At 59.6% G+C, this 25,779-nt stretch overlaps 1 protein-coding gene across 12 annotated transcripts; it reads left to right on the forward strand.

The window, feature by feature from the left end:
• Positions 17-24,215, forward strand: RRP1B (ribosomal RNA processing 1B). Of its 12 annotated transcripts, none has more exons than XR_002338093.1 (16): positions 17-219; positions 5,774-5,856; positions 7,598-7,655; positions 9,065-9,150; positions 9,505-9,566; positions 9,882-10,011; positions 11,307-11,371; positions 11,758-11,939; positions 14,371-14,462; positions 15,241-15,338; positions 16,434-16,480; positions 17,124-17,255; positions 17,594-18,246; positions 19,510-20,553; positions 20,820-20,883; positions 21,699-21,961. XR_002338093.1 is itself a non-coding variant. In XM_021071059.1 (16 exons), the coding sequence occupies exons 1-16, from the start codon at positions 90-92 to the stop codon at positions 21,895-21,897; spliced, it is 2,310 nt and encodes a 769-aa protein (XP_020926718.1). In that variant the 5' UTR covers positions 17-89; the 3' UTR covers positions 21,898-24,215. The 12 variants fall into 12 exon arrangements, 11 of the variants coding, with proteins under 11 accessions (XP_020926718.1, XP_020926723.1, XP_020926719.1 ...); XM_021071059.1 differs by having other exon boundaries at positions 19,510-19,656; positions 21,617-24,215; XM_021071064.1 differs by having other exon boundaries at positions 19,510-19,656; positions 21,699-24,215.

Raw genomic sequence — 25,779 nt, forward strand, 5'->3', positions numbered from 1 at the left:
CCGCGCGCCGGCGCCTTCTGCGCAGTCGCGGCACGGCGGCGGGCGCTCGGCGGCGGCGGGCTGCGGCCGGGGATGCTCCAACGGGCGCGATGGCCCCCGCCATGCAGCCGGCCGAGATCCAGTTCGCTCAACGGCTGGCGTCCCACGAGAAGGGCATCCGAGACCGGGCGGTGAAGAAGCTGCGCCAGTACATCAGCGTGAAGACACAGAGGGAGACAGGTGGGCTCCCTGCGGTCCGCCGCGCACATGGCGGCCGGGGTGGGGGAGCGGGGGTGAGGGGAGGGAGCCGCGGTGGGGGGGGGGTCCTGGCGGGAGTGGGGGGCGGGCCCGGGGAGCCGCGGGCGGAGCGGGGAGAGCGTGCGGCACAGCCGTGTGCTTCTCTGTGTCCACTTCCTGCGGGGTCTCCACCGGTTCTCCGGTTGAGCGGCGGCGGCGGAGGGGGTTAGGTGGTCCGCTGAGGGTCCCGGTGAGCCGGAAAGCCGAGAACCGTCCCAGTCTGCCCTCCCAGAGCTTGCACGTGGGATCAGTGCACTCACCTGTTTGATTCTGGTGCGCTCTTCCTTGAGTCACGCCTTCAGTTGACCAGGACGGAGAAGTCCGAATCCCTACCCCCGAGGAATTTATCCCGGGAAATCTGGCGGGGGGGGGGGGGAATAGATAACTGAAACGGAACTCGTGTAAGTGGAGTAAAGGAAATGAAAACCGAGGAACGGGGAAGCTCCTCTCCAAAGACTGTTGCAGGGAGGCCTCTCGGGGTGATGTTCTCCAGATCTGAGCCGGGGCACGAATGAGGAGCTGGAAGAGCGGTAAGTGAGAGAGAGGGAGGGTGTTAGGACGCGAGTTGGGAAAGTAGGCAGTGGCCAGGTCACAGCGGGCTCTTCAGTTTGGGTTTTAACTGCAGCGGGGTGCCATTGAGGAATCGTATTTACCCGGTCCGGTGTAAACCTTTGAAGGCATGGATTACAGTGCGGTGAAGTTTTTTATTGCACTGAGGAAAAGTCCGATTTGCTGCTAGTGTTAATACATTGAGTCTGTTTTAAAGAATGGATGTCTCCCCCTGTGCTGATCGCTCAGTTAGCCTTCTTTTGAAGGCTTCTGGGAAAAAGAAGATAAACTCTCCTGGGAAGTCCTAGGAAGAGGAACGAAGCCAGACTTCCTGACTTCAAATCTGTTAGGGTCTTCCTGACAGACTTGATTTCCTCTTATTCCATAAATGTTGTGTGTTCCTAAACCGAACTTTCTAACCCAGACCTTTGCTGCTTGCAGCTCAGATATGCCCTTCCCACCTGGCACCTCCACCTGGATGTCCTCAGGCTTCAGAATGCCCCACAGAGGCTCATCTTCTTCTGCTCTTTTATTTTGGGCACTAGTTCCCATCCTCCACTCAGACTCCAGTTGGACGCAGGGTATATGGTCCTGGACGCCTCTTCCTCTTTTTGTCCCCCAGCCCTGCATCTAGTGTCCTTTGGTCGCATCTCCTAAATTTCTCTGCCCTTACTGAAGGCTCCTCCATCTCATCGAGGCTTTGACACGCTTACCTCCTAACTGATCTAACACCTGCATGTGTGCCCCCTTAAACCCACGCTCCATGAAACAGCCTGGCGCATCTTCCTGAAACAACTGTATCACCACCTTCCTGAAGTTCTGGCCTTGCTGGTGGTGACATGTCCTCCTCTGTCCCCCACCTCAGCCCCTGTGCGGCTGCTTCACACTGGGTCCTGGGCTACCGTACACCATTCCTCCACACTCTCCCACTTTCGCCTCTGTTCACTCTGAAAAGCTCCCCCGCCCACTTGATCCACTCACAGCAGTCAGTCCAGTATCGCTTTTCTGAAATGCCTTCCCTGTCCTCTCCCCCCACTTCTCTACAAGTCTGAAGTGTCTGATATGTCCCCATTGTGGCACTTAGCTTATCTGCTGATGTGTCGTTCTTCCCCCAAAATGCCGTAAGCCTCTGTCTGCTTCCTTAGCTGGAAGCGGGAGCACATCCCGAGGTCCCAGGGCTGCCAGGGCACAAGAACAGGAACCAGATGCAGAAGCACAGGGCTGAGGCAGCCGGACAGGACCCGGTGCTCAAAGCTCTGTGGGGAACAGGCTCTGGCTCTGAAGTGCTGAGGTGCTGCGGGGGCAGGAGGCCAGGGCATGCAGCGGTGCCCAGGGTCCTGCCTGGCGAGCGCCCATCACACCTCAAGCTGCTTCCTGTTAGACACCACATCCGCAGTCTGGGGAGCCGAGTGGGCCTCGAGGAAGGTAAACGCAAAGTGCATGTCGTAGGAGCTCCCTCGCAGCTCAGCGGGTTAAGGATCCAGCGTTGTCGCTGCTGTGGCTCTCGCCACAGCTGCGGTTGGGTTCGGGCCCTGGCCAGTGAACCTCCAAGTGCCGCGGGCACAACCAAAACTAAATAAGGTTTCGTTGACGGTGATGACGGGACGAAATAAACAAGATCCGTGCCACAGCTGTGCTCCATCAGAGTAGAAACAGGTGTGGAGGTAACTTGGCCTGACCTCTGAGTCTCACTAACAGGCTTAAGTTTTTGTATTTTGTTTTAGGCACAGTAAAGGCAGTGCGAAATGGCAGTCTTACTGTCTTTTAGCAACATAGATAGCTTTGATTTTTAGAAACAAATTGGAGTTCCTGTCATGGCTCAGCGGAAGCGAATCTGAGTAGCATCCATGAGGACTTGGGGTCAATCTGTGGCCTCGCGCTCAGTGGGTTAAGGATCCAGCATTGCCTTGAGTTGTGGTGTAGGTCGCAGACACAGCTCAGATCTGGTGTTGCTTTGCCCCTAAAAGAAAAGACAAAGAATAAAAATTTTAAAAAATCAACAAGCAATTGATTTGCGGCCAGTCGAGCCGACTGCTCTTTTCTTCGTGGGGCCTGCAGACAGCAGCCGTCTTGGGAGGGTGTGCAGCCTGTTGCCTGTACGGTTGCCCTAAGGGGCCTTGGACACAGCACTTTCCAGTGGACCTTTGTGACTGACATGCTGTCCCCAACCCAGGCTTCAGACAGGTATGCGCGGTGGCCAGGTCCCCGTTGGCCCCGTCCTCACGTGCATTTCTGTGCCCGCTCTCTTGGGACCACATGGGATGATGCCCACCAGGCAGGGAGCATGGGCCTCCGCGAGGGCTTGGCCGTGGGAGGCACTTTCCATCGTACACGTTCACATAGTGTATGTTTTTTTTTTTTTTTTACAATAAAAACGTGTTCTTACTGGTTGGAACTTGATAGAGCATCCAAGCCTTGCTGGTTTTCAGGGAAAAATGGAAGCACAGCTTCACGCGGGAGCCCTATGGAGGCACACGACCCCGCTCTGCTTCCCCAGCGGTTCCGTTCTCACGGGCATCCACCTGGGTCATCTCTTCAGGTCTCCGGGGGGGGGCGGGTCTGGTCTCCCTAAGGGGGGCAAGAGGATCCTGGCCTGTGGCAGGTGACCATCTGTTCTCGCACCAGCCCTGTGGCCAGGGGACTCTGGTGCTTTGGCACAAGCCAGCTGGCCGCTCTCTCCACTCGGGTGAGCCCAGCCCAGCCCACTGCCCCATCCCGGAGGCCTGTCCTAGAGGGGGACAGAGCAGCTGCTTGGCAGAAACCAGGAAGGCCCTGGAGCTGGCCTCATGCAGGAACTGGTGTCATTTAAGCCGTCTTTGCTCTTGAGTTCGTCAGTGTTCATGCTCTTTCAGTTTCGACATGAAGAGCTTTCTGAGCAAGTTTTAAAAGAAAGAGGTGGGCGGGCAGGAGGGACAGGCCGTGCTGACATGTTGGTAATCTCACACAGTTCTTCTTTCCATCAGGGGATATTTCAGATGTGTAGAAAGTGTGCCCAGGGCCTGGTGGCAGCATTTATTCACTCCCTGGCCAGGTGGCCGTGTCGGCCTCCTCCCGCAGCTCTGTGGGACGCGAACCCCGGCACCTCGTTTCATCTCCTGCTCGGGGCGCGTCCTTGAGCAATAGGGACCCTTCTTAACATAACCGCAGCGGCGTTGCACACCTTTTTAAAATTTTCCCATAACGTGAAACATCCAGTTTGTTGAGTTGCCCTGTCCTCACGTTGGCTTTTTACGACACGTCAGAGTCCAGATGAGACCTACCCGTTGCACTGGGTCGGCGTGTCTCTAAAACTCTAACAGTCCCTCACCAGGGCTCTTTCCTTGGAGTGTGTTCGCTGGAGGAACTGGGTCGTTTGCCCCGTGGGCTCCCCGGGCGCGGGGTGTGTGGGCCACGTCCCATGGTCTCGTCTGACAGCTCCTCTGCCCCCTGTGTCTCCCTCCTGTGGGCCGATGCCACCAGTGAGACCCGACGCGTGAGCCGGGTTTTGTGAGACTGCATCGCAGACGGTGCACGTGCTCTGCTGTGTCGTCCAGGACATCTAATGGGAGTCGCCTGTGCCCATTAGGCTGGGTCACAGGGTCCGGGTGGCGGTGTCTGATTCCTCGGGGTTCTGTCTTCTAATGTTTAGCAGCCGTTGAAGGCCCTGCCCAGACCCACTGGTCCGTGAGGCGTACAGATCGGCTGGAGACACAGGCGACTGTGACAGGGGTCCTGCCACATGACCAGAGCCAGGGCGGTTCACTCATATCGCGGGTGTCAGCGGTGCGACCCTGGGTGTGGCTTCTCTGTAACAGGAGGGCCAGGAGCCCGTCGGTGGAGTCAAAGGAGCGTGTTTGCTGTAGTCTCAGGGCAGGGAGAGCCTTCCCGAGAATCCCACTGAGGCTGTTGGTGTGAGAAAGGCGGTTGGCAGGTTGGAAATTGCCCCCGTAGAGCTGTGAGGTGTGCTCGGCACACGCCGCGTAAGCCTCCGGCTGTCAAAGGCCCGTGTGTGGCCCTTTTACATTTACTTCTCTTTTGAGATGTTGAAATCATGTTGGTTCCGAATGTATACTTGTTTGGATTCACCTGGCTTATCCTTTGCTGTTCCAGAAGATTCTTCCTAGTACCTTTTTTTGCTTTGTAGGGCTGCACCCACGGCATGTGGAGATTTCCAGGCTAGGGGTCGAATTGGAGCTGCAGCGGCGGGATCCGAGCCACATCTGCAACCTGCACCACAACTCATGGCAACACCGGATGTTTAATCCGATGAGCAAGGCCAGAGATCAAACCTGCATCCTCGTGGATCCTAGTCGGATTCGTTTCCGCTGAGCCACGATGGGAACTCCCTTTCCCAGGACCTTTCAGGTGATGTGTTCATAACAACCGTTTGTGACGTGCTTCCGACTTGAGGGTTTTCTTTGTTCCCTGTAGGCGTGGAAACTCCGAGAGTTTCACTTGCCTGGTTTTGTGATTCCTTATGTTTCTCCGCACCCGCTCCCTGACACCTGGGGTCAACCCGGGAGACAGAAGTCTCCACAGCCTGTGGCTGGGTCGTAGGTGGCTTAGGGAGGGCAGAGGCCTTGGGTAACGAGAGAGAGCAGGGCTGACCCAGGCAATGCCGCCAAAGACTGCGCTTGGCCCCTTAAATGGAGACGGTGACCAGCAGAGGAGACCGAGGTACAGCCAGGTCTGACCTCACCCCAGGATCCTTTGAAAGGTCGTCTTTGCAGAAATACCCGGAAGCTTTGCCATTGTCCCTGGGCCAGTTGTATGGGTCTTGAGCAAATCCTTCATCTTTCGTAGGATTTGCAGCCTTGAGACCAGTGAAAATGTTGGGGTGGCGGGTGTGTGCTGCCTCTGCACAGAGGGCCACCGGGGCTCGTCACTGACCACCTCATTCATTCATTTTCTCCCTGCAGGCAAATGCGTGGGCTCTAAAATCAGGTTTTTGTGCTGTTTTGCCCTCTAGGAGGTTTCAGTCAAGAAGAACTTCTCAAAATATGGAAAGGGCTCTTCTACTGCATGTGGGTGCAGGATGAACCCCTTCTGCAGGTAACGCACACCGCCCTCTGTCACGTTACAGGAGCTTTGTCGCCCACAGGCCCATAGAGCCTGCCCATTTCGTGCTGACTCTGTGCCGAGTGTACAGAAACAAACCGAAAACCACCCCCCGAGGAGTGCCTTTCTCTCCTCTCCTCCCTGCAGAAAGGGAGCAAGTGATGAGGAGAATTGTCTTTGCAAAGAGTGAGGAGTGCACAGAATCAGACTCACTGCTTCTGTGCCCCAGTTTCATAGGTTCCACAGTAGGTTTGACGTGACTAATTTGAAAGTTTCTGTTCATGGTCCGAAATAGCGTGACTGTAGCCTGAGATCCGGTGAGCTACCCAGGCTGCAGGCTCACCCCTGCCACAGTTAACTGGGTGCCCAGGACCGGGCAGCCACCTGGCTGATCAGGGCCTATGCGGTGAGCAGCAGCCCAGACCCGATGGCCTCAGCCTTCGAGTCGGTGGAGACATGGTCCCGGGGCGCGGGTGCCCCAAGCTCACTGAGCCCCACTGGCGACACTCCCGAGGAAAGTGCCCGGGCTCTGTGAAGAGCTTGGCTCTGCCGTGTGTGGAGGCAGAGCGCCCCGTGGCAGTGGAGGGTGAGCGCCGAGGCGCCTGCTGGGAGCTCCCGACTGCACAACAGCCCAGGTGGGCTTGACTTGTCTGGGTTTCGTGTTCAACTGTGCCACTTGCCCTGAGCCCCTCATGGCTGGTTTGATTGGTCGCTTCTGCTCCACTGAACACGTTTTGAGTAGGAGAGCCGAGCACAGTATTTTTCGTGCGGTTCAGAGTGACAACCGACAGCTTCAGTGGAGGAAGAAAACAAAGGAACGGGACCCTCATTTCCGAGTCGGGGGGTTCTCTTCGAACGGGTGAACGGGTGAGGAAGGAGTTCCGTTGCGGCTCAACGGTCATGAACCAGACTAGGATCCATGAGGACGCGGGTTCCATCCCTGGCCTGGCTCAGCAGGTTAAGGATCCGGCGTTGCCATGGGCTGTGGTGTAGGTCGCAGGTGCAGCTCCTATCCAACCCCTAGCGTGGGAACCTCCCTAGGGCAGGTTCGGGCCTACAAAGCCAAAAAAAAGAGTAAGGAGGCCTCAAGTCCAGGCAGGTCCCTGGATTGTTGTGTTCTTAGGGGACTCCCAGGCAGAGTCCCTGGTTGCACTGCCCAGGGCAGGTTTTGTCACAGGCCCGGACCCCGCACTCTCCCAGCAGACAGGCCTGCGCCCCTCAGCAGGACAGGCCCGTCACGTGGCGCTGGGAGGCCCGTAGCCTCTGCTCCCCCCACCCCGTCTCTGCAGCCGGTCCCGAGCAAGCCCAGCAGAGGACGTTCTGGTTGCACGCACGGAACTGGTGGCGTGGCCGTCCAGGTGCCTGACTGCCGGCGATCCCCCCTCGCTGGCATCGGGTTCCCATTACGTGGGGGTTCGGGGGAATCACAGTTTAAGTTAGGAATCGTTGGCAGCTGCTGTGCTGCTTCTGTAGGGCGCTTGAGCTCATAACTGGAGATGCCTGTTTAAACATGCAGCCTAACGGTTCTCAGAGGCAACGGTCCATTGAAACTGGGAGTCTGACGTTTGATACAGCGCAGATGTTCAGATTCACTCTTCTCCGTGGAGGTGACACGAAGGCGGGCGGGACAGGTCCCCCCCCAGCAGGGACGGCAGGAGGCGCCGGCCGCGCTGCCGTCGTCTCCCAGCGGTTCCGCCGCGTGACCCCGATGTCTCTCCCACCCCCGCCTCTGCAGGAGGAGCTCGCGAGCGCCATTTCCCAGCTCGTCCATGTTGTTAACAACTCAGAGGCTCGTAAGTCCCGACGTTTTCATGACTTTCAAAACTTCCTTGTTCATCAGCCTGGGTATCTTGCCTGAGACGTCTAGTCGGGGTTGCTCCCTCTCCTTCCTTCACCTTTTCGGGTGTTGCCCGTGGGCTGGCTTCCCGTGAGCCGGGGCTGCAAGTGTACAGGTGCAGGCGACGGACCGTCCTGCGTGCAGACTGCCCCGCTCTCAGCTCTGGGCTCTGTAGGAGGCGAACGAGGACACTGGCTGGTGGAAACTACATTCGACACCTCCAAGACTGCAGAAAGTCCTCTGGAGTTCCAAGTTCGGAGCTGATGGAATGCTCTTAGAGGCTGTGTGAACACGCTAGTGTTGGCAGTGACCTGGGTCCCAGGTTGTCCTCCTTGGGGGTGACCTGTCCAGTAGTCCCCTTTCTACCAACCAGGAAAAACACAGGGAGGAGCTCCTGCTGTGGCTCAGCAGGTTCAGGACCTGACAAAGTGTCTGTGAGGATGCGGGTTTGATCCCTGGCCTCGCTCAGTGGGTTAAGGATCCGGTGTTGCCATGAGCTGTGGTGTAGTTTGCAGATGTGGCTCGGAACCCGTGTTGCTGTGGCTGTGGGGCAGGCCGGCAGCTGCAGCTCTGATTCAGCCCCGAGCCCGGGAACTTCCACATGCTGCAGGTGCGGCCCTAAAAAAAAAAATAAATAAATGCAGAGAGACAGGAAGTATTTCTGAGACATCCAGGCCCTGATAACTAGCAAAGGAAGAGAAAGCAGAATTTCCTTGGCTGAGCCTCCTCAGCAAAACTGCCCAGTGGCCTCCTCTCAACCCCCAAGGGTCCTCTGGACTTTAACAGGGTCCCAGCTGGCTCTGAGGAGCAGAATGCACATGGGCTATGCCGTAGCTTCTCACACTTCAAGAAAACAAACAAAGCAAAAACAAGCAAAGCAAAAAGGCAAACAAAGATTATTTTTTAGATGAAAAGTGCTAATTTCACAACTGAGAAAAAGAGAGTGATCTGTTAGAGCTCTCCCAGCTGACACTAACCATGAAACAGAAGCCAGGTTTCCACATGGATCACCAAGCCTTCATCAGGCTCAGTGGCTTTGCCTTGACTGTCAGGCGTAGGCGGGCGGGAGGGGCCCGGAGCTGTGCTTCGGGAAATGCTTGGCTTTTGCCGGCCACAGGGCTTTGCCGTGGGGAGGAAAACGGCTCCCGAGAGCGTGCTAGCGAACCAGCCTTCCTGCTGCTCGCGGCGCGTGCTTGGCTGACGTGTAGGAGAGGGCCCTGGGCGTCCGTGCTGACCCAGTTCTCTGGCGGCCCAAGAGCTGTTGAGTCGCGTGTGTGCACAGTCCTGGTTTCTCTCGGACGCCCTCTCGCACCGCGGGACCACGGCGCCCGAGCCCCGCGCCCTCAGAGCCCTTGTTCTCCGCAGAGCACCTGTTCCTGCAGACCTTCTGGCAGACAGTGACCCGGGAGTGGACGGGCATCGACCGGCGGCGCCTGGACAAGCTCTGCATGGTGAGCGGCCCCGGCGCGGAGTGGGCCGGGAGGACGGTCCTGCGGGAGACGGGCCGTACGGTTCCCACGCGGCGCAGGCTCCAGGCTCCACGTGGTGCACGTCACGGGAGCAGCAGGTGGCACCTGAACACGGGCCGAGGGGTGTCCGTGTCGCCTTTTCTGCTGCCGCTGCCGGGGATGCGTGGGGGCCTGTAGTTAACTGACCCCCAGTTAACTAGAAGTGAAGCACGATCGCCGCGGAGACCCTTTCACGCCGGGCGTCGCGGCTCTCCCGGTGTCCCCGGGCTCTGCGTGCGGCTAAGCTCAGCGGCATTTCTCACTTGCCCTCTCGTAACTGGAGCTGTCTGTCCCTAGCTGACCCGTCTGGTCCTGAGGCAGTCCTTTGAGGTTCTGAAGCGAAGCGGCTGGGAAGAAAGGTTGGTAATTCGGTGGCCTTGATGCGTCTGAGGCACTGCTGTGCTTGGCACGCCTTCCGATGATGGGTGGACTCGTTGAGATGGCCTGGCGGATGCCTGCCGCTCTGAGTGCGGAGAGCCAGACATCCGAAGGCCCAGGGCTGGGCACACGCGACCGTCGCCTTTACACTGGCTCCAGCGCCCGCTCCCTCCTCGTGAAGCCTCTCCAGCCTGGCCTGGTGCTGGGCGGTGGGCGCGAGGCTGACCGCGCGTTTGCTCTGGGCGGAAGAGGACGTTGCCGTGTGGGGTTAACAGGACTGTGTGTTGTCCTCTCAGCCAAATCCAGCTTTTCCTAGACGTCCTGATGAAGGAGGTCCTGCACCCGGAGAGCCAGGCTCCGAGCGGCGTGAAGTTCCACTTCGTCGCTATCTACCTGGAGGAGCTGTCCAGGGTGGGGGGGAAGGAGGTAAGAAGCCGCCACCCCCTTCGGCCGAGGGCGGGGCCTCAGCACGCCCTGCCAGCGCGGGCGGGGGTCCTCGGCACGTGCCAGCCATGTGGGCAAAGACGGCTGTGTCCCGGCCACACGGCAGTCCTCAGGCAGAATTGAAACGACCTACACGGTCCAGGAAAGAATCCCATGACGTGAGGAAGACGCCTGTGGTGCTGAGGGTTTTTTTTGGGTTTTGTTTTGTTTTGTTTTGTTTTTTGTCTTTTCAGCTATTTCTTGGGCCGCTCCTGCGGCATATGGAGGTTCCCAGGCTAGGGGTCCAATCGGAGCTGTAGCCACCAGCCTACGCCAGAGCCACAGCAACGTGGGATCCGAGCCGCATCTGCAACCTACACCACAGCTCACGGCAACGCCAGATCCTTAACCCACTGAGCAAGGGCAGGGACCGAACCCGCAACCTCATGGTTCCTAGTCGGATTCGTTAACCACTCCGCCATGACGGGAACTCCCGTGCTGAGTTTTTAAAAAGCTGAAGGGAGAAGGGTTCCCATCGTGTTGCAGCAGAAACAAACCCGACTAGGAACCATGAGGTTTCGGGTTCCATCCCTGGCCCCGCTCAGTGGGTTAAGGCTCCGGCGTTGCTGTGAGCTGTGGTGTAAGTCGAAGACACGGCTCGGATCCCACGTGGCTATAGCTGTGGTGTCTAAAAAGACAAAACGACCCCCCCAAAAAAAGGGAAAGAAAGTGGTCGAGCTGTGCGAACGGCATGGCGCATGTGTGCGCAGAGGCCGCCAGGGGAGTGTACTTGTTTCATGTTTTTGTCTTTTGCTTTTGGGGGGCCGCACCCGTGACATATGGAGGTTCCCGGGCTAGGGGTCAAATCCGAGCTACAGCTGCCAGCCTGCAGCACAGCCACGGCAACGCGGGATCCTTAACCCGCTGAGCGAGGCCAGGATCAAACCCGCATCCTCATGGATGCTAATTGGGTTAGTTTCCACTGCACTACAGTGGGAGCTCCGGGAGTGTACATTTTTGGGATGTGAGGGACTCTCGGAGTTTGGGCTTATGAACGGCATTGACCTTCTTTCGCGGGTGTTCTGCAGTGGACGGGTGTTTTAGTTAAAAGCAAGCCTGAGAGCATCAGAGGTTCCTGGTTCCCTCCCCTCGGGGTCGGGGGAGGCCGTGGGGGAGGCCGTGCAAGGACTGAGCAGTGCGGGGCTGGCTACTGGCTGGCAGGCGGTTTTCTCTGGTCTTGGCACCAAGGTGCCCGAGGGGCTTTCGCCTCACTTTTTTTTCCTACTTCTAAATCACAGCTCTTGGCAGATCAGAACCTCAAGTTTATTGATCCATTCTGCAAGGTCGCAGCCAGGGCCAAGGAGTAAGTGGCTCCCGCGTTGGTTTTGAGCGCGGCGGTGGGCCCTCACTGTGGGTGAGCCCGTAGGGTTGGGGGTGACACAGGGTGCAGGACACCTAGACCGTCCTGAACTCCCCACAGCAAGATGTGCGGCCCTGAGTCCCCTGGTGGTTGCCCCGCGGGTCCAGGGTCTCTCCCTCCCACCCCCGGAGCCCTTCACACAGCGTCAGGCCGCGCTTCGCTGGCCTCGCGGCTGCCGTGGTCATCACAGAATGAGGTCAGACGTGCAGGTGCCACCGGGCTGCGCCTGGAGTGCGGCCACCCCCCATCCCACCCCCGCCCCTCTCTGTAGGCGACGAAGCCCAGGCCGCCCGGTCACTCACCTGCTCTCTGCTTGCTTCCGCCCTCAGCCACGCTCTGGTGCAGACCATAGCCAGGGGCGTTTTTGAAGTCATTGTAGATCAGTCTCCTCTCGTGCCTGAAGGGACGCTCGGGGTACAGAAAGCCAGAGAGGGTGACAGCGACCTCTCTGAGGAGGAGACCTCGGAGAGTGACATGGCCTGGAGGAGAGCCGCCGGCAAAAAGCCGCCAGGTGAGAGACTGGGCCTGGGTGGTCCTGCCGAGGGCAGGTTCCCCCACCGGGCGCTTGGAACGTGTTGGTGGGCATCGCACTGACAGAGCTGGCCCCGCTTTGCACCCCACCCCAGCAGGGCCCTGGTCACACGGCCCTCTGCACAGCTCTGCAGCTCCCAGGGTCAGGGCTTCCCTTGGGGGTTTTGTCATTTTCCTTGCCATGGTATGTTTTTGTTGTTTTAGCTTTCTTTTGATGTTTTTAAGAATCGTAATGGGAAGAGTTCCCTGGTGGCCTAGCAGTTAAGGATCTAGCTTTGTCACTGCTGTGGCACAGGTTCGAGTCCTGGCCCAGGAACCTCCACGAGCCACGAGTGCAGTCAATAATGAATAATAAAGGAGTTCCCATCGTGGCTCAGTGGTTAACAAATCCAACTGGGAACCACAAGGTTGCGGGTTCGATCCCTGGCCTTGCTCAGTGGGTTAAGGATCCAGCATTGCCGTGAGCTGTGGTGTAGGTCGCAGACACGGCTCAGATCCCGCGTTGCTGTGGCTGTGGTGTAGGCCGGCGGCTACAGCTCCGATGTGACCCCTAGCCTGGGAACCTCCATATGCCGCGGAAGCAGCTCTCGAAAAGGCAGAAGCAAAAAATAAAATAATGAATAGTAAAAATCCTGGAGTCCCACTGTGGCTCAGCAGGTTAAGAACCCACCTAGCATTCATGAGGATGCAGGTTCAATCCCTGGCCTTGCTCAGTGGGTTAGGGACCCAGCATTGTTGCAAGCTGCAGCATAGATCACAGATGCGGCTTGGATCCAGTGTGGCTGTGGCATAGGCCAGCGCCTGTAGCTCCGATTCGACCCCTAGCCTGGGAGCTTCCATGTGCTGCAGGTGCAGCCTTAAGAAGACAAAAATCTTAACGTCAGTAGGAGGGTCCCTAGTGGGAGACCCGATTTACGCTCATGTTAGGAATGCATACACGTTTCTGTGGCTCTTCTAGCTCCAGGTTCCTTCGGGGTTCTTTTTCTCGGGGCGGGGAGGACCCACCGTGGGCAGAGGGCATGTTTAACGCTGCTTTCTATCTGCGGGAATCGTGTGGGGCTTGTGTTTAAAGGGCAGCCTCATCAGAACCCTCTGGCTTACGGCATCTCAGTGCCACAGCATTCGGAAAAGGCACAGGGCCCCCATGTGGCATACGGAGTTCCCAGGCCAGGGATCAAGCTGGAGCCACAGTTGTGAGCTACGCCGCAGCCTAGGCAACACCAGGTCCTTAACCCACTGTGCCAGGCTAGGGCTCGAACCAGCACCCAGCGCTCCCAAGATGCCGCCGATCCTATTGCACCCCAGCAAAAGCGTCTTGAAATGTTGCGTAGCCCTTGGAGAGTAAAGCCGTGGCCGGAGAAGGACACAGAACTCTACGCAAAGCACTTGAGTTTCAAACATTCACGTGTGAAGACACGTCTGCGCGCACGCACGCGCGCGCGCACACACACACACGTACATGGAAGGAGGTGGGCGCGTGGTGGTGAGAGCCGTCTGTGGCTCCATCACGGGTGATTTCTATTTTTTCGGTAGTCAGTAGAGTCGGGGCTTCCCAAGAGCAGATCCAGTCGTCTCAGTTCGGATTGGGTGTGGGTGACAGGGTGACTGAATGGCCTTGAGCCAATCGTGAGCTGTCCCCAGACCTCTCCTCGCCGAGTGTCTGTCTGAATGAGAGATGTGCCCCCGCCTCACGGTGCCTCGAAGATTCCCTGCCAGTTCCTTTATCAGATGTGGGGGGAGCCGCTCTGTCCTCCAGGCTCTGCCCTGAGCACCCCCCCCACACCACCACTGAGGAGCTGACAGATTCCAGGAACAGGACTCCTTTGAAAAGTTGTGAGATTTTACTGGTAGTTTGTGTCTGCTTCTCCACGATCTTTCGTGTCCTTTGAATTATTTTTTTAAATGTTAAAAGTCGTAAGTTTTTGTGGAGCTCCCTGGTGGCCTAATGCTTAAGGACTCAGCATTGTCACTGCTGCGGTGTGGGTTCTGTCCCGGGCCCAGGAACTTGTACATGCTGTGCATGCAGCCAAAAGATAAAACAATTAAAAATAGATCGGTATTAGCCGGCCGTGCTTTCCCGGGGCGGCCCCGGGAGGGTCCTGTGCTCCTGTAGGGATTTCAGCACAGCCTGCACGTCCCGGGACTGGGGGCGGCTCTGAGTCCCCTGTGCCCCCAGCGGCCTGAGCCCCGCCTGAGCATCCTGCCCGTGTCCACGGCGCTCGGCGTGGGGCTTGGCTGTGGGGCCGTTAAAGGGCAAAGCGGGGGGTGTCCGGGAGCTAATGACTGTGCTGTCAGGGTCTCCGCTGTCAAGCCGTGTCGTTTTTCACTAAGAGACCTCAGTGCCTGACGGCTCCTCGGGAAGCAGCCGTCGCTGTCTGTCTGAAGGGTTCTGTCTGTGGCTGTTTTGGTAGCGCCGGGCGGACCTCAGTCCAGAAAGGAGGGCGTCGGGGACGGCGGACGGGACGACGCCGGGAGCTCGGAGGACGCCGGGCCGCTTCTCCAGGTTGGCAGCGGTTGTTGCTTCTGCAGAACGTACATTTGCCATGGGGCCACCTGGCTAATCGGGAATTGGGGTCAGAGCTGATTAAACCCTGGGCCTAGCGAGTAAGGGGCTTTCTAATCCCTCAGTCACTGATGTCGCTTTTCTTATAATGAGCCTCTTGGAGACAAAGAAGTTTCAACATGAGGAAATTTTGGAAGACACCAGTCTTTGTTTGGGCTTCAATTACTGAGATGTGTTCTGCTCTGTACAACGAAGGCAGCTCACGGCGTTTTGCCAGGCTTTCTACTACCTTACCAAGTACAAATTGAACGTCTCAGTTCACTTTCCGCAAAGGCACATCCAGGCGAATTCTCTCTGGTGTGTTTTCCCACAGGTTTTTTTTGTGTGTGGGGTTTTTTTTGGTTTTGGTTTTGTTTTGTTTTTTAGGGCTGCACTCGTGGGACATGGAGGTTCCCAGGTTAGGGGTCAAATCAGAGCTGTAGCCACCAGCCTCCACCACAGCCACAGCAACACCCGACCCTTAATCCACTGAGCGAGGCCAGGGATCCGACTTGCACCCCGTGGATCGTAGTCAGAGTCGTTGCCCCTGTGCCACGACGGGAACTCCATCGGAGGAAGTTTTTGAAGATCGTGCTCCGGTGTCTGCTTGGCAGGCCTGGCGCAGGCCTGGGCAGACGTCCCGCCCGGAAGCCCGAGCTCTGGGTGTCCGCGCTCCGGCCGAGCCCGGAGCCAGGCAGCGCCGAGCTGCAGTCCGACGCGCAGCTCTTCTTCTCTGTAGTTTGACTACCGGGCGGTGGCCGAGCGGCTCCGGGAAGTCGCCACCAGCAAGGACGTCCCTCCCTTCAACAGGAAGCGCCTCTCCAGGCTGATCAGGAAGTAAGTGAGCGGGAAGGTGAAGCTGCTCCCCGCTGTGCTCCCGTCCAGCCCTTCTGTTTCTCCCAGAAGGTGGGAGAGGAGCTGTCGCCATGCTTCCCGCTTTTTCTTGCTCCTTCAGTGTTTTTAGTCAGAGCCTTGCAGTTCACACAAATGGAGAGGTTCCCTGAAAACGGCTGCCCCCACACCCCTCAAGGTCTCTTGTGCAAATGCAGTTCAACCGACTCTTGACTCTTCCGTAAGGTAGAAGGGAGTCTGCACAGCACGCAACGTCTGTAGATGAGATTGCAGCCTGACCTCACTGGCTGGCTGTCATCCTTCCGCCCACGGTTGAGATGGCAGGTTAGGTGTCACCCCCCAGTGTCTCGGCCATAATGACCCTGTGGCCCATTCACCAGAGAGCCCCAGGCTGCTTGTGACCGAGGGTAAAGTGAGGCCGAGTTTGGCCAGGCTCGGAGCAGCCTGCTCCCGAGCCCTTGGGGGACATGATTTCACGTTAAGAAGAGCGCTGCCACGGGGCCTCTGTTAATTGCCCCGTTTACCAGGCGGGTGAGGGGAGGAGACCCATCGCCCAGAGAGGAGCTGGACTCAGGCCTGTCTGCTCCGAGCGCTCTGCTCCTCTGCCCACACCCCGCCCCCGCTTCCTTCTGATGCGCCGCCGTCCGCAGGGCAGAGCCCCGCTAGGCCAGTCTGCGCTTGTGAGCAGAGAGGGGAACGGAACGCGAGGAGAGAGCTCAGCTTCTCCAGCCTGAGAAGGACGGCCTTGGAGCTCCCGTGGGGTACAGCAGCTGAGGATCTGGCGTGGTCATTGCTGTGGTGTGGTGTGGCCAGGGAACGTCTCCGTGCCATGGACGTGGCAAAAAAAGAAAGAAGTAGAGGAGGCTGTGCCCTGATAAAAGCCCGAGGACGAGCGCGTCGTTGAGGCGCCGATGGTGCTGGCCGATTTCGTCCTCTCGGCCTTCGCCTCGCCTCCTCTGGAAGAGGAGCAGAGCAGTTAGCTCACTCCAGGCCTCGTTCGGTTTTGCAGGTTTAGCGCAGGTGCGTGTGGAGAGCAAAGCGTCTAGGTTTCCTTAGGAACCTTTGTTGTTTCCTTTTCAGATTCCGGGACCTCTCGGAAGGTGAGGAAAATCAGAAGACTGTAACTGGTGATTTTGGGGGTTTTTGTGTTTGTCTTCTTAGGGCTACACATGTGGCCTTATGGAAGTTCCCAGGCTAGGCTTCCGCCACAGCCACGCCAGATCCGTAACGCACTGAGTGAGGCCAGGGATCGAACCCGTGTCCTCGTAGTACTAGTCGGGTTCTTAACCCGCTGCACCGCAGCAGGAACTCCTGGTGAACGTGGACCCCACTGAGGGCATTTATGCCAAATACTGAAAAATGGGGTTGAAAGCCATCGACCGAAGGCCTAAGAAGTCGGAGCTCTTACCTTGGAAAGGCCTGCGGCGCTGCTGCGCGGACGCCTGGCGGGAGCTCGGTGTTGGACCTTTTCCAGCCCGGCTCCCCGTCCGGGCCAGGCTGGATGCAGCTGTCAGTGCCATGGCGGGGGGGCGGTGGGGGGCATACCCGGCAGGGCTCGGTCAGCAGGAGGGTTCTGTGGGTCCAGGACGGGTCCAGTTGGATCCTTTACAAAGAGGGAACGACCCCCGAGTCCCTGCATTTGCCGGGTGATCCCTTGTCCGCAAGCCCTCGGAGCACAGGCCGCGTGGGACCGTGACGGCGCGCGGCCCTCAGTCGGGGGGAGGGTGGGGAGGGCCCTGCACACTGAGTGGCCGCGGCTCTGCCGTCCAGCAGGCAGGATCCCTCGCCTCAGTTTTGCGGAGGACGCTCCTGCTGCCCCAGACGACCGAGCCCTCAGCCGGGGGAGGCGCAAGAGAAAGGCCTCGAAGCTCCGGGGGGACGCGGAGGTGGGACGGGAGCAAGGTGAGGCGCTGGCGCGCAGCGGCTCGGATCCCTGCTGCTTGGAAGCCTGGCCCCGGGGCCTGGGCTGGAAGAGGCCTCTGCCCGGGCTACAGTTTTCCCGAAACGAGAAGCGCCGCTGGCACCGGCCCCTCGGGAGGCGGGTGGGCGTGGGGATGCCGGGTGGACACAGCCCTTTGGAGCCTTGGTTCCAGCGGCTGGGCCTGGGGGAGGTTTCCTGCCGCCCTCGCAGCGGGGAGGGCGGGGGACCAGAGGAGAAAGGCATGGGGCGCAGGCCCCGGGCGTTGCCCGGGCCCCCAGCCAGCAGGGGGGCGCTTGTGCATTGGTTTGCCTGCTTCTAGGAACCAAGTCCTTCCCTGCCGAGGAGGAGGAGGCCGAAGGCGGGCTGCGCAAGAGGAAGAGGAAGAGGAAGAAGAGGAACCACCTCCGGCCTGCACATCTAGGGCCTGGCGGCGAAGCTGTGTGCCCAGAGCAGAATGGGAGCCGCGAGCCAGAAGCTGGTCCAGGAAAGGCCCAGCAGACGAGTGCGGCTGAGCTGGGGGCAGGGGCGGCGCCCTCGCTCAGCAGGAGGAAGCGCCTGAGGAAGAGGAGCCTGAGGGCCCAGGTGCAGAGCCCAGAGTCAGCAGCGTCCCCTCCAGAGGATGCGGCTCCAGGTGGCCCCGCCAGCGGTCCCACTCAGGGAGTGGCCCTGGCCGGCGGCGCCCCAGTCCTGAAGAAGCAGCGGAAACTCGGGGCCCTTCTGGTCAATGGCAGTGGCCCGCCCACGCGGGCCTGGCCCCCGCAGGAGGGCCCTCCAGCCAGGCCAGCAGATGGAGGGGGCTGCCCCGCCGCCGTGCCCCAGAGTGGGGAACTGGGGAGAAAGAAGGGGGAGCCCGGCGGCCTTGACCTCCGCCCCCCGTGCGCTCGGAAAGCTGCCGTACTGAAAAAGAGGAAGAAAGTGAGCCAGATGTCCCCCTTGGCGGCGCACAGAGGGCTCAAGCTCGTCCAGGCTCTGGTAAGGAGGCCGGGCCAGGGGGGCGCTGAGTTCAGGGGCGGGAGCCTCAGGGTCCTGCCTCCTTGGCCCGCGGGTGAGCCAGGGCGGGTCCCTCCTCAGAGGCTACGGAAGGGAAGGGCCAACTTGAAGCTGGGACAGTCACTGCCACGGCCAAAACAGACACCGCCTCCCCGTGGTGTAGACGGGTGTGTCTCCATCGGCTGTCTTGCATTTCTTCTCCAACTCATAGCCAGCCCTGGGCCCCTTCAGAAGAGGAGGCCCAGAATCGCATCACTTGTTAAGGAGGAGACTTTATTTCCACGGGGGTCTCTAGATAAAGGCGGCTGTGAACGAGACGCCCTCTCTCGGGACACGTCTCAACGCGTTTGTGCCTGAGACTGTGGCGGGCAGTCCGGCCGATGCCCGGCCACTCTGGCGGTGCCCGTGCTGTCCCGGCTGCTGCTCACGGCAGGCGGCTGCCTGGTTGTGACAGACCTTGGGGCCTGCGCAGGCGGAAGCGTGTGCCGCCTGCTCCCTTCCAGAGCCTGACCCTGCTCAGTGCCGTAGGTGCATCTCCGCTGTGCAGCAGTTGTGACACCGAGGCCTTTGTGTGCGGGGCCTTATGTGGACTTGGTTGAACGCTGGTTCCAGGCCCCGCAGTGCGGGACCCCGACGGGTAGAAAGTCTTGCTTGTCTCAGACCCTCCCTGGCTGCCGCGTTGCCCGTGTCACCTCCCCTGACGCAGGCCTCTGCCCTTCACTCACTGGGCATTGGTGCCCTTTCTTCACAAAGCATCAGGGCAGTGTCCTCCTTCGAGGCTTGCTTCTCGGGGCCCTGGCAGCCCGTCCTGGAGAGGATTGGAGGGGCCTGGGTCCTGCCGTGGGGGCCCCGGGAACCACACTGCCAGCACCACCTGGCGACACCCCTGCCTTGGGCTTCCCAGACCTGAGGCCCTGGGATGGGGGACCCTGGCCGTGGGCAGCTGGCTCTGCCTGTAAGGGACCGACCGGGTCTGGCAGCACCACACTCATCCTCTGTGCAGAAGGCAGCGGTGATCAGAACCGGACCTCGGAGGAGGACAGGGGTCTTTGACGGGCAGACACCCTTGGCCCCGGTGCCAGAAAGCGGGTGGGCGTTGAGTGTGAAGCCTGCTCGGGAGGCGAGGTGTTTGCAGACCCGGTACAGGAAGCGGGTTTGGGGTGAGCTGGTAAGCAGGCCCCCCGTCGTGTCTGCTCGCGTCCCGTGTGCGTGGCTGTGACCCCGTCTCGCCCTCCTCCTGCGCAGGGCGGCGCCGGGATCCTCCGCCCTCTGAGGAAGGAGCTGAGGACGGAGAAGGACTTTGTGAAGTTCGAAGCCGCCTTCTCCCCGAAGCCCCTGTTCTTCAGGAAGGCCAAGAGCAGCACCACTGCCCCGCCGGGCACCCCCCCGCAGGTCCTCTTCCCCCACCCCCACCCCCGTAGGTACTGTGTCCTCCACCCCCAACGCCCCCCCAGGTCCTCTGTTCCAGACCCTGCAGGTCCTCTGCCCCCACCCCTACCCTCGCAGGTCCTCTGCCCGACCCTGCAGGTCTCTGCCCGCCCACCCAGGCCCCAGTGCAGGGAACCGGAGTGGCTCCAGGCTCACAGCCTCAGCCCAGGCAGCACCGGGGGTTGTCTCTGGGTGGCCGGGGCAGAGTAAGGGGTCAGCCAGGGAACCTCTGGTGCATTGAGGACACCTTCCTGCATGAGCAGGACTGGGCGCTGTGTCCTCAGATCCTCGGGAATGACCGGCGGCCGGGGCACCTGGGAGAGCCTGCATCTCTGGCTCTTCCAGGACACAGGGGAGTGAGAGGGACGGTCACTTCCCAGGGGGCAGTTCTGCCAAGTGTCACTGGGAGATGAGTGGCTACAGGCCGTGCCCTGGGCTGCATCTCGTCAGCCTTGATGAGACGGGTCCTGGGGGAGCCGCAGTGGCAGACGTGCCCACGCTGGCGCTGCAGGGGACACGCCTGCTTAAACCAGCAGAGCGGCCACTGCCTGTGTTAATATTTATTTCACAATATTTTAGGGATATTTATTAAATAATTCCAAGACTTAATACAAGTCCAGCTCCTCTCAGAAAACGTTATGACGTTGAAGCGAAATGGCATGGGGTAGGATGAAGGGATTTGCACAGAAACCTGGCATCTTAAGGAATTTGAGGTGCTTCATGATCGAGAGGCGTCTGCCGTCTAGGAACCCGCCACATGGGAAACGGTTTCTTCAATCGGATCAACTGTTGGAATCTCCACATCAGTTGGGAGGCCTTGTGCATGAAAAGTTGGGACGCGCGTGTCCATGGCGCGTGGAGGTCAGGGCCCAGCACACGGGGGGCGCCCGCCAGCGCCGCTCACGGGGCCCCTGTGGCTCCAGGACGCGGCGCCTGGCTCTCTTTCCACGGCGAGCTTCCTCTTGTGCCTGGGAGTTTCAGGCATCATTATTTTCCTCTGCTTTCCAGTGGCAGCTTCTGCAGAGCTGGGTCCTGGCGGCACCTGTGGGTTCTCGGGATGTCACGCCAGGCGGAGACAGCACCCCAGCCGCCATTTGACGCCTCTCGTTGTCACTTTTCTCCTGCAGCCAAACAGAACACCGTCCAGCGCCAAGAAGGTGACCTTCGGGTTGAGCAGGAACATGACGGCAGGTGAGTGCGGCTTTGCGTCCTCAGGGCCGCTGGCGTCCGCTCGGGGCCCGACCTGCCCCGGGGAGGGGACCCATGAGCCAGGGCTGCCCCTGTGGCCACCCTGCCCCGGGGGAAAGGGCACTGGTGTCACGGTTCCTGGCAGTGGCACCATTCACTTGTTCTCTTTTTCAAAGGGAAGCAAGCTTTCTTGAAGTACGCGATGGGTTTAGGTCCCGGTTCTTTGGGGACCGCGAGTAAATGCGTGTGTGAGCAGGTGCAGAGGGAGGGGCTGTGTGCAGAGAACCCGAGAAGAGCTGCACCCGCGGCATGTGGAGGTTCCCAGGCTAGGGGTCGAATCAGAGCTGCAGCTGCCGGTCTATGCCACAGCCACCGCCACAGCCACGCGAGCTCCAAGCCGCGTCTGACCTACCTACACTGCAGCTCAGGGCAATGCCAGATCCTTAACCCACTGAGCGAGGCCGAGGATCGAACCCACATCCTCATGGATGCTAATCGGGTTCGTTTCCGCTGCGCCACGCCGGGAGCTCCCTGAGAAGCTCTGTCTTTGGAGCTGGGGGAATGGGGGGAGCACACCCTCCAGGCGGGAAGGCTCCTCCTCCAGCTGCTCGAACCTAGGGTTCATCCCAGGTCCAGACCGCCCCTGGCGCTGGCCCGCCTGGCGCCCCTCACCTTCCCTCAGAGAGGCAGCCGCCCTGGCGTCGCCGCCGCCTCCCGAGTTCGGGTCCCTCTGCAGGCCCCGTGACGGCACCGGGGGCGGGCGGGTGCAGGACGGAAGCGCCAGCCGTTGAGTGGGGCCTTCGCCTTCCTCCGGGCAGAGTTCAGGAAGACCGACAAGAGCCTCTTGGTCAGTCCCACGGGCCCCTCCCGCGTGGCCTTCAACCCCGCGCAGAGGCCGCTGCACGGGGTGCTGAAGACGCCCACCAGCTCGCCGGCCGGCGCGCCCCTGGGGACCAGGCAGCCGCTGACAGCCACGCCAAAGAGAAGGCCCACGGCGATGGACTTCTTCTAGGGTAGTAGCAGAGTCCTTTTAAAGACCGCTTTTGTACAGCAAAACCCATAAATTATAACGTTTCAAAGATGGGGCTTTGGACTGTTTTATAAATTCCCATAAATCGTGCACGGGAGGGCCTGGGCAGGAGCCGTGGCCTGCTCCTCCCGCCCTCGCGGCCGCACTGCGGGCCTCCCGGCTGAAGCTTTTGCTGCAAACGTCGTTTGTACTTGAGTCTCCAGGACTCCTCGCCGTGGGCAACCTCCGTGACCCTGCTGGGGCTGCGGGGCCGAGAGTGCTTCTCCTTTGTGAGGGCCTATGGGGCCCCGTCCCCTGCTCGTGGGGTTTGATGACCTGGGACACAGCAGCAACGCCTGCTCTTCCTGCGCAGGAGCCTCTGCTGCGGGCCCCCCACTCACCTTCCCGTGCCCTGGCTTTGCTGCCTACCTCGGGCCGGCCTAGGGTGTCCCCCGGGCGAGAGCCGCCACCCTCCTCGGTCTTGCCCAGGCCTGGCCCCTGCCCCACCCCCCAGGCACCCAGCACCTCCCCTCCTGCTTCCCGGTCCTTGGGCTCCAGCTGCTCTTGATGGCAGACATGTGAGCTGGTGGCCCCAAAGCAGCTTTCCCATCTTGGAGCCAAACTCATGTCTTCAGAGGCGCAACAGCCGTGTCTGAAAACCTGGGTTCCTGCGGGAAGGCAGACAGAAGCAGCCTTTCAGAAACTTGTCCATGCGTATTTATTTGTTCATAGATACCTTTTTTCAAATATTGAAGCTTGCACTTGCAGGGTTTTATATAAAGTTCTGATTTTAGTTACTTAGAACAGTCAGGGACTGAAGGCGCTCAATTTGCTTTGGGGAAACAGAACTGCAGCGTGGGGAAGCGGGGCCGGGTGACGGACCTGGCCCGGGGAAGTTGCGTCTGTCCCCAGAGCCTGAACAGTGGACGAGATGCAGGTTCCCAAACCTCAGGGAAGCCCCAGGAGCCCGGCTCTCTCTCGAGTGTGCACACTGGCCTGGCAGCCCGAAGGGGGCTGCGGGATTTGGGGAGGACATCATTTCAGCTCTGGGCTCAGGGCATCTCAGGCCTCCCCACGCCACTCCCCCAGGCAGAAGCACAACTTTCTCAGCAAAACCCCATCAGTGCCCCCCCGCCCCAGTGCAGCGCCCCCGCCTCCACTGGGCTAAGAGGGAGCCCTGCCAGGGGTGGCAGGGCTGCTTTGGCTTGGTTCCCTGGAGCCTGTGCTCAGGAGGGGCCCCGTGAGGAGGAGGAGGTGTGAGCTTGGTCCTCTGCCTGCCCCCCGTGGTTTGCTCGTAACGAGGCCGCGAAGAAGCAAGTCGTTAGCATCGAGTGTACAACAGCCATTGTCACGAGAAGTCCCACGGACGAGAGAGCCGTCCACCTTTGCCGTGGGGGCTGCGTCTGCCTCGGTCCAGCCGGACCACCCTGCTGGTGTGGAAGGCGGGGTGTGAGTACTCAGAGCTTGTCAACATCCTGCTGCTGTTAAGTGTCATTATCCTTGGTCAGACTGTCTTCCCAACAGTTTCTATTTCGGCTTTAACGTCAGGTCCCGTGCCAGGTGGGCCGTGTGCTAAGGCCTCAGCAAGACGGGGGACAGCAAAGTGGCCGTGTGTTCTCCACTTGGGGGCGGGGGCTCCCTCTGCTCGGTGGGCCGTCCTGTAGGTGTGCCCGAGGGGGACGTCCCGCCTGTGCCCTGGGGGCCGGAGGGACCGGGCGTCCTGGGTTCCACGCGTCCTTGTCTAAAGCCGTCCTGACCTCCTCTGTCTTGTGGGTGAGCTCAGGGGGGTTCCTGTGGCTTGTTTTTACTGCCTAAATCTTGACCACAGAAGAAAAAATACAATTTTTTGGAAGACTCACTCCGCACACAAGAGCGTGTCCCATAACAAAAGCGTATTTAAAACCCATGCCAGTTTTCTGTTGGGTGCCCAATGTTTTCCTAGGTAAAGTCGCCAAGGGGGCCTGCGCGTCCAAAAAAGGAAGTCATTTAAATTAATGCTGGCGATCCTGTAGCGTTTTGTAAAACCGTCATCTCCCGGACCCCACAGGCGCCCCGATTTTGTACAATTTGGTGTCACCCTTTGCCAGCGTGTTATTCTTTCTAACTTTTGCTGAGCTCAGAGCACAAAGACAAGCACACCAGCGGGAAGCAGCTGTTAGTGTTGGAAAGACATGAAATTGAGTCGTCTTTTGACGCGTGTGTGTGTTTTCTCTGAACTTTCCTCGCTGCTGGCCAGGACTTTGTTTACACTCCGTTTGTATTCGCGTCTCCGGGTTTGTCACGGCTCCTCAAAGCCAAGTCCAATAAAAACTGGTCTTCGCCCTCAGACTCGACTCCGTGTTCGTGAAAACGCCGCTCTGGGAGCTCCTGTGACGCCACCGGGCAGGGCTGGAAGGGGTCCAGTGCAGGGCAGGCTTTGGAAACTCCTTGGGCCCCTGTCCTGTTGTGCGTCTGCTGCCCGGAGCCAGCAAGGGGCTGCTGGGCCCGTCCTGTCGCCCCGAAGCTGCCCAGCCTCGGCGAGAGAGCCTGAGTGGGGACACGCAGCTCCCCCCAGGGAAGGGCCTGCCGCCGTTGGTTCTCCCCCCGAGGGCAGAGGTAGGCGGCCAACCGCCGGGGCCCGCATGGCCTGGCTGTCAGGCGAGCAGAGCGCAGCCGCCAGGCTCTTGGCCTTGACCTGAGTGTGTTCCTGGAACAACCCCCACATTGGGTTTTAGATCCCAGAGGGTCACCTGACCTGTGGAAAACCGCCTGAAGGGCCAGGCAGGCGCCTCCACTGACCCTGCGGGATCCCCCACCCCCCCAGCGGCAGGACCACGTGGCTCTTGTCATGTGGCCGTTACAGCTGGAGCCGAGATGTCAGCCGGGGTCTCCAGGAGCACCTGGTTGGGGAGGGGGCATCCCAAGGTGCATGGAGAGTCCCAAGGGACCTGTGTCTTCGGGGACCCGCAGACTCGGCGGTCTGCCTCCGCCCCGTCTGGTTTCCCGTCCCTGCACCGCACACGGGACAGGGGCCTCGGCCTGGCCCACCCTTCAAGATCCTGACGGCCCCAGCGAGCCGAGTTGTTCCCAAATGTTGGGGTGGGGCCAGGGTCATGCCACTCCCACCACAACCTAAAATCATATACGAAACACGCCTTCCAGAGGGGTTTCTGGGGCTTTCTCACCATTTCCAAGCCTGGAGCTCTGCGCCTGGGGCTGTCAGCCAGTGCCTGTGCTTCCACCAGTCAAGGGTCTGGTCTGTCCTTCCAGCCCCCTGGCGTCCCATCGCCCCTGTGGCAGACGACAGCCATGCAGGTGCCAGGAGCCCAGCTCCTTGGAAGACAGGCTGCAGAATGGTCAGTTTTCCCTCCTGCAGGGATAGCGTATCCTTGACTGGCCTTGCGTTCCTTCAGCCACCGCTGGCTGAGTCCCTCTCCTGTGCTGCGGGGAAGGGCCGTGACCCTGACCACGCTCCGGCCAGTTTGGAAAGATTAGTATCAGGCTTGACGGATGTGTCGTCCTTTCTACTGAACTTAGAGCACAGAGAACTAGGAAGACACCCTCGAAGCAGGTGCTACTTTTGTTAAGTGTTGGAAAGAGAATTAAATTGAAACTATGTTTTATTTTTTTATTTTTTTGGTTTTTAGGGCCACACCCTCAGCATATGGAGGTTCCCCGGCTAGGGGTCTAATTGGAGCTACAGCCGCCGGCCTACACCACAGCCACAGCAACATAGGATCCGAGCTGCGTCTTCAACCTACACCACAGCTCATGGCAATGCCAGATCCTTAACCCACTGAGCGAGGCCAGAGATCAAACCCGCAACCTCATGGTTACTAGTCAGATTTGTTTCCGCAGTGCCAGGAAGGGAACTCTGAAACCATGTTTCATTTCTACTGTGTCACAACGGG

This window comes from Sus scrofa, chromosome 13 (genome assembly GCF_000003025.6).
Source record: "Sus scrofa isolate TJ Tabasco breed Duroc chromosome 13, Sscrofa11.1, whole genome shotgun sequence".
Classification (NCBI taxonomy): Eukaryota; Metazoa; Chordata; class Mammalia; order Artiodactyla; family Suidae; genus Sus; species Sus scrofa.

Bases quoted from the DNA above. Each gene is read 5' to 3' on its own strand.
- RRP1B (XM_021071059.1), top strand. From the start codon at position 90: ATGGCCCCCGCCATGCAGCCGGCCGAGATCCAGTTCGCTCAACGGCTG. The intron at 10,012-11,306 runs GTAAGAAGCCGC...TCTAAATCACAG, and splicing joins CCAGGGTGGGGGGGAAGGAG to CTCTTGGCAGATCAGAACCT. The intron at 17,256-17,593 runs GTGAGGCGCTGG...GCCTGCTTCTAG, and splicing joins GGAGGTGGGACGGGAGCAAG to GAACCAAGTCCTTCCCTGCC.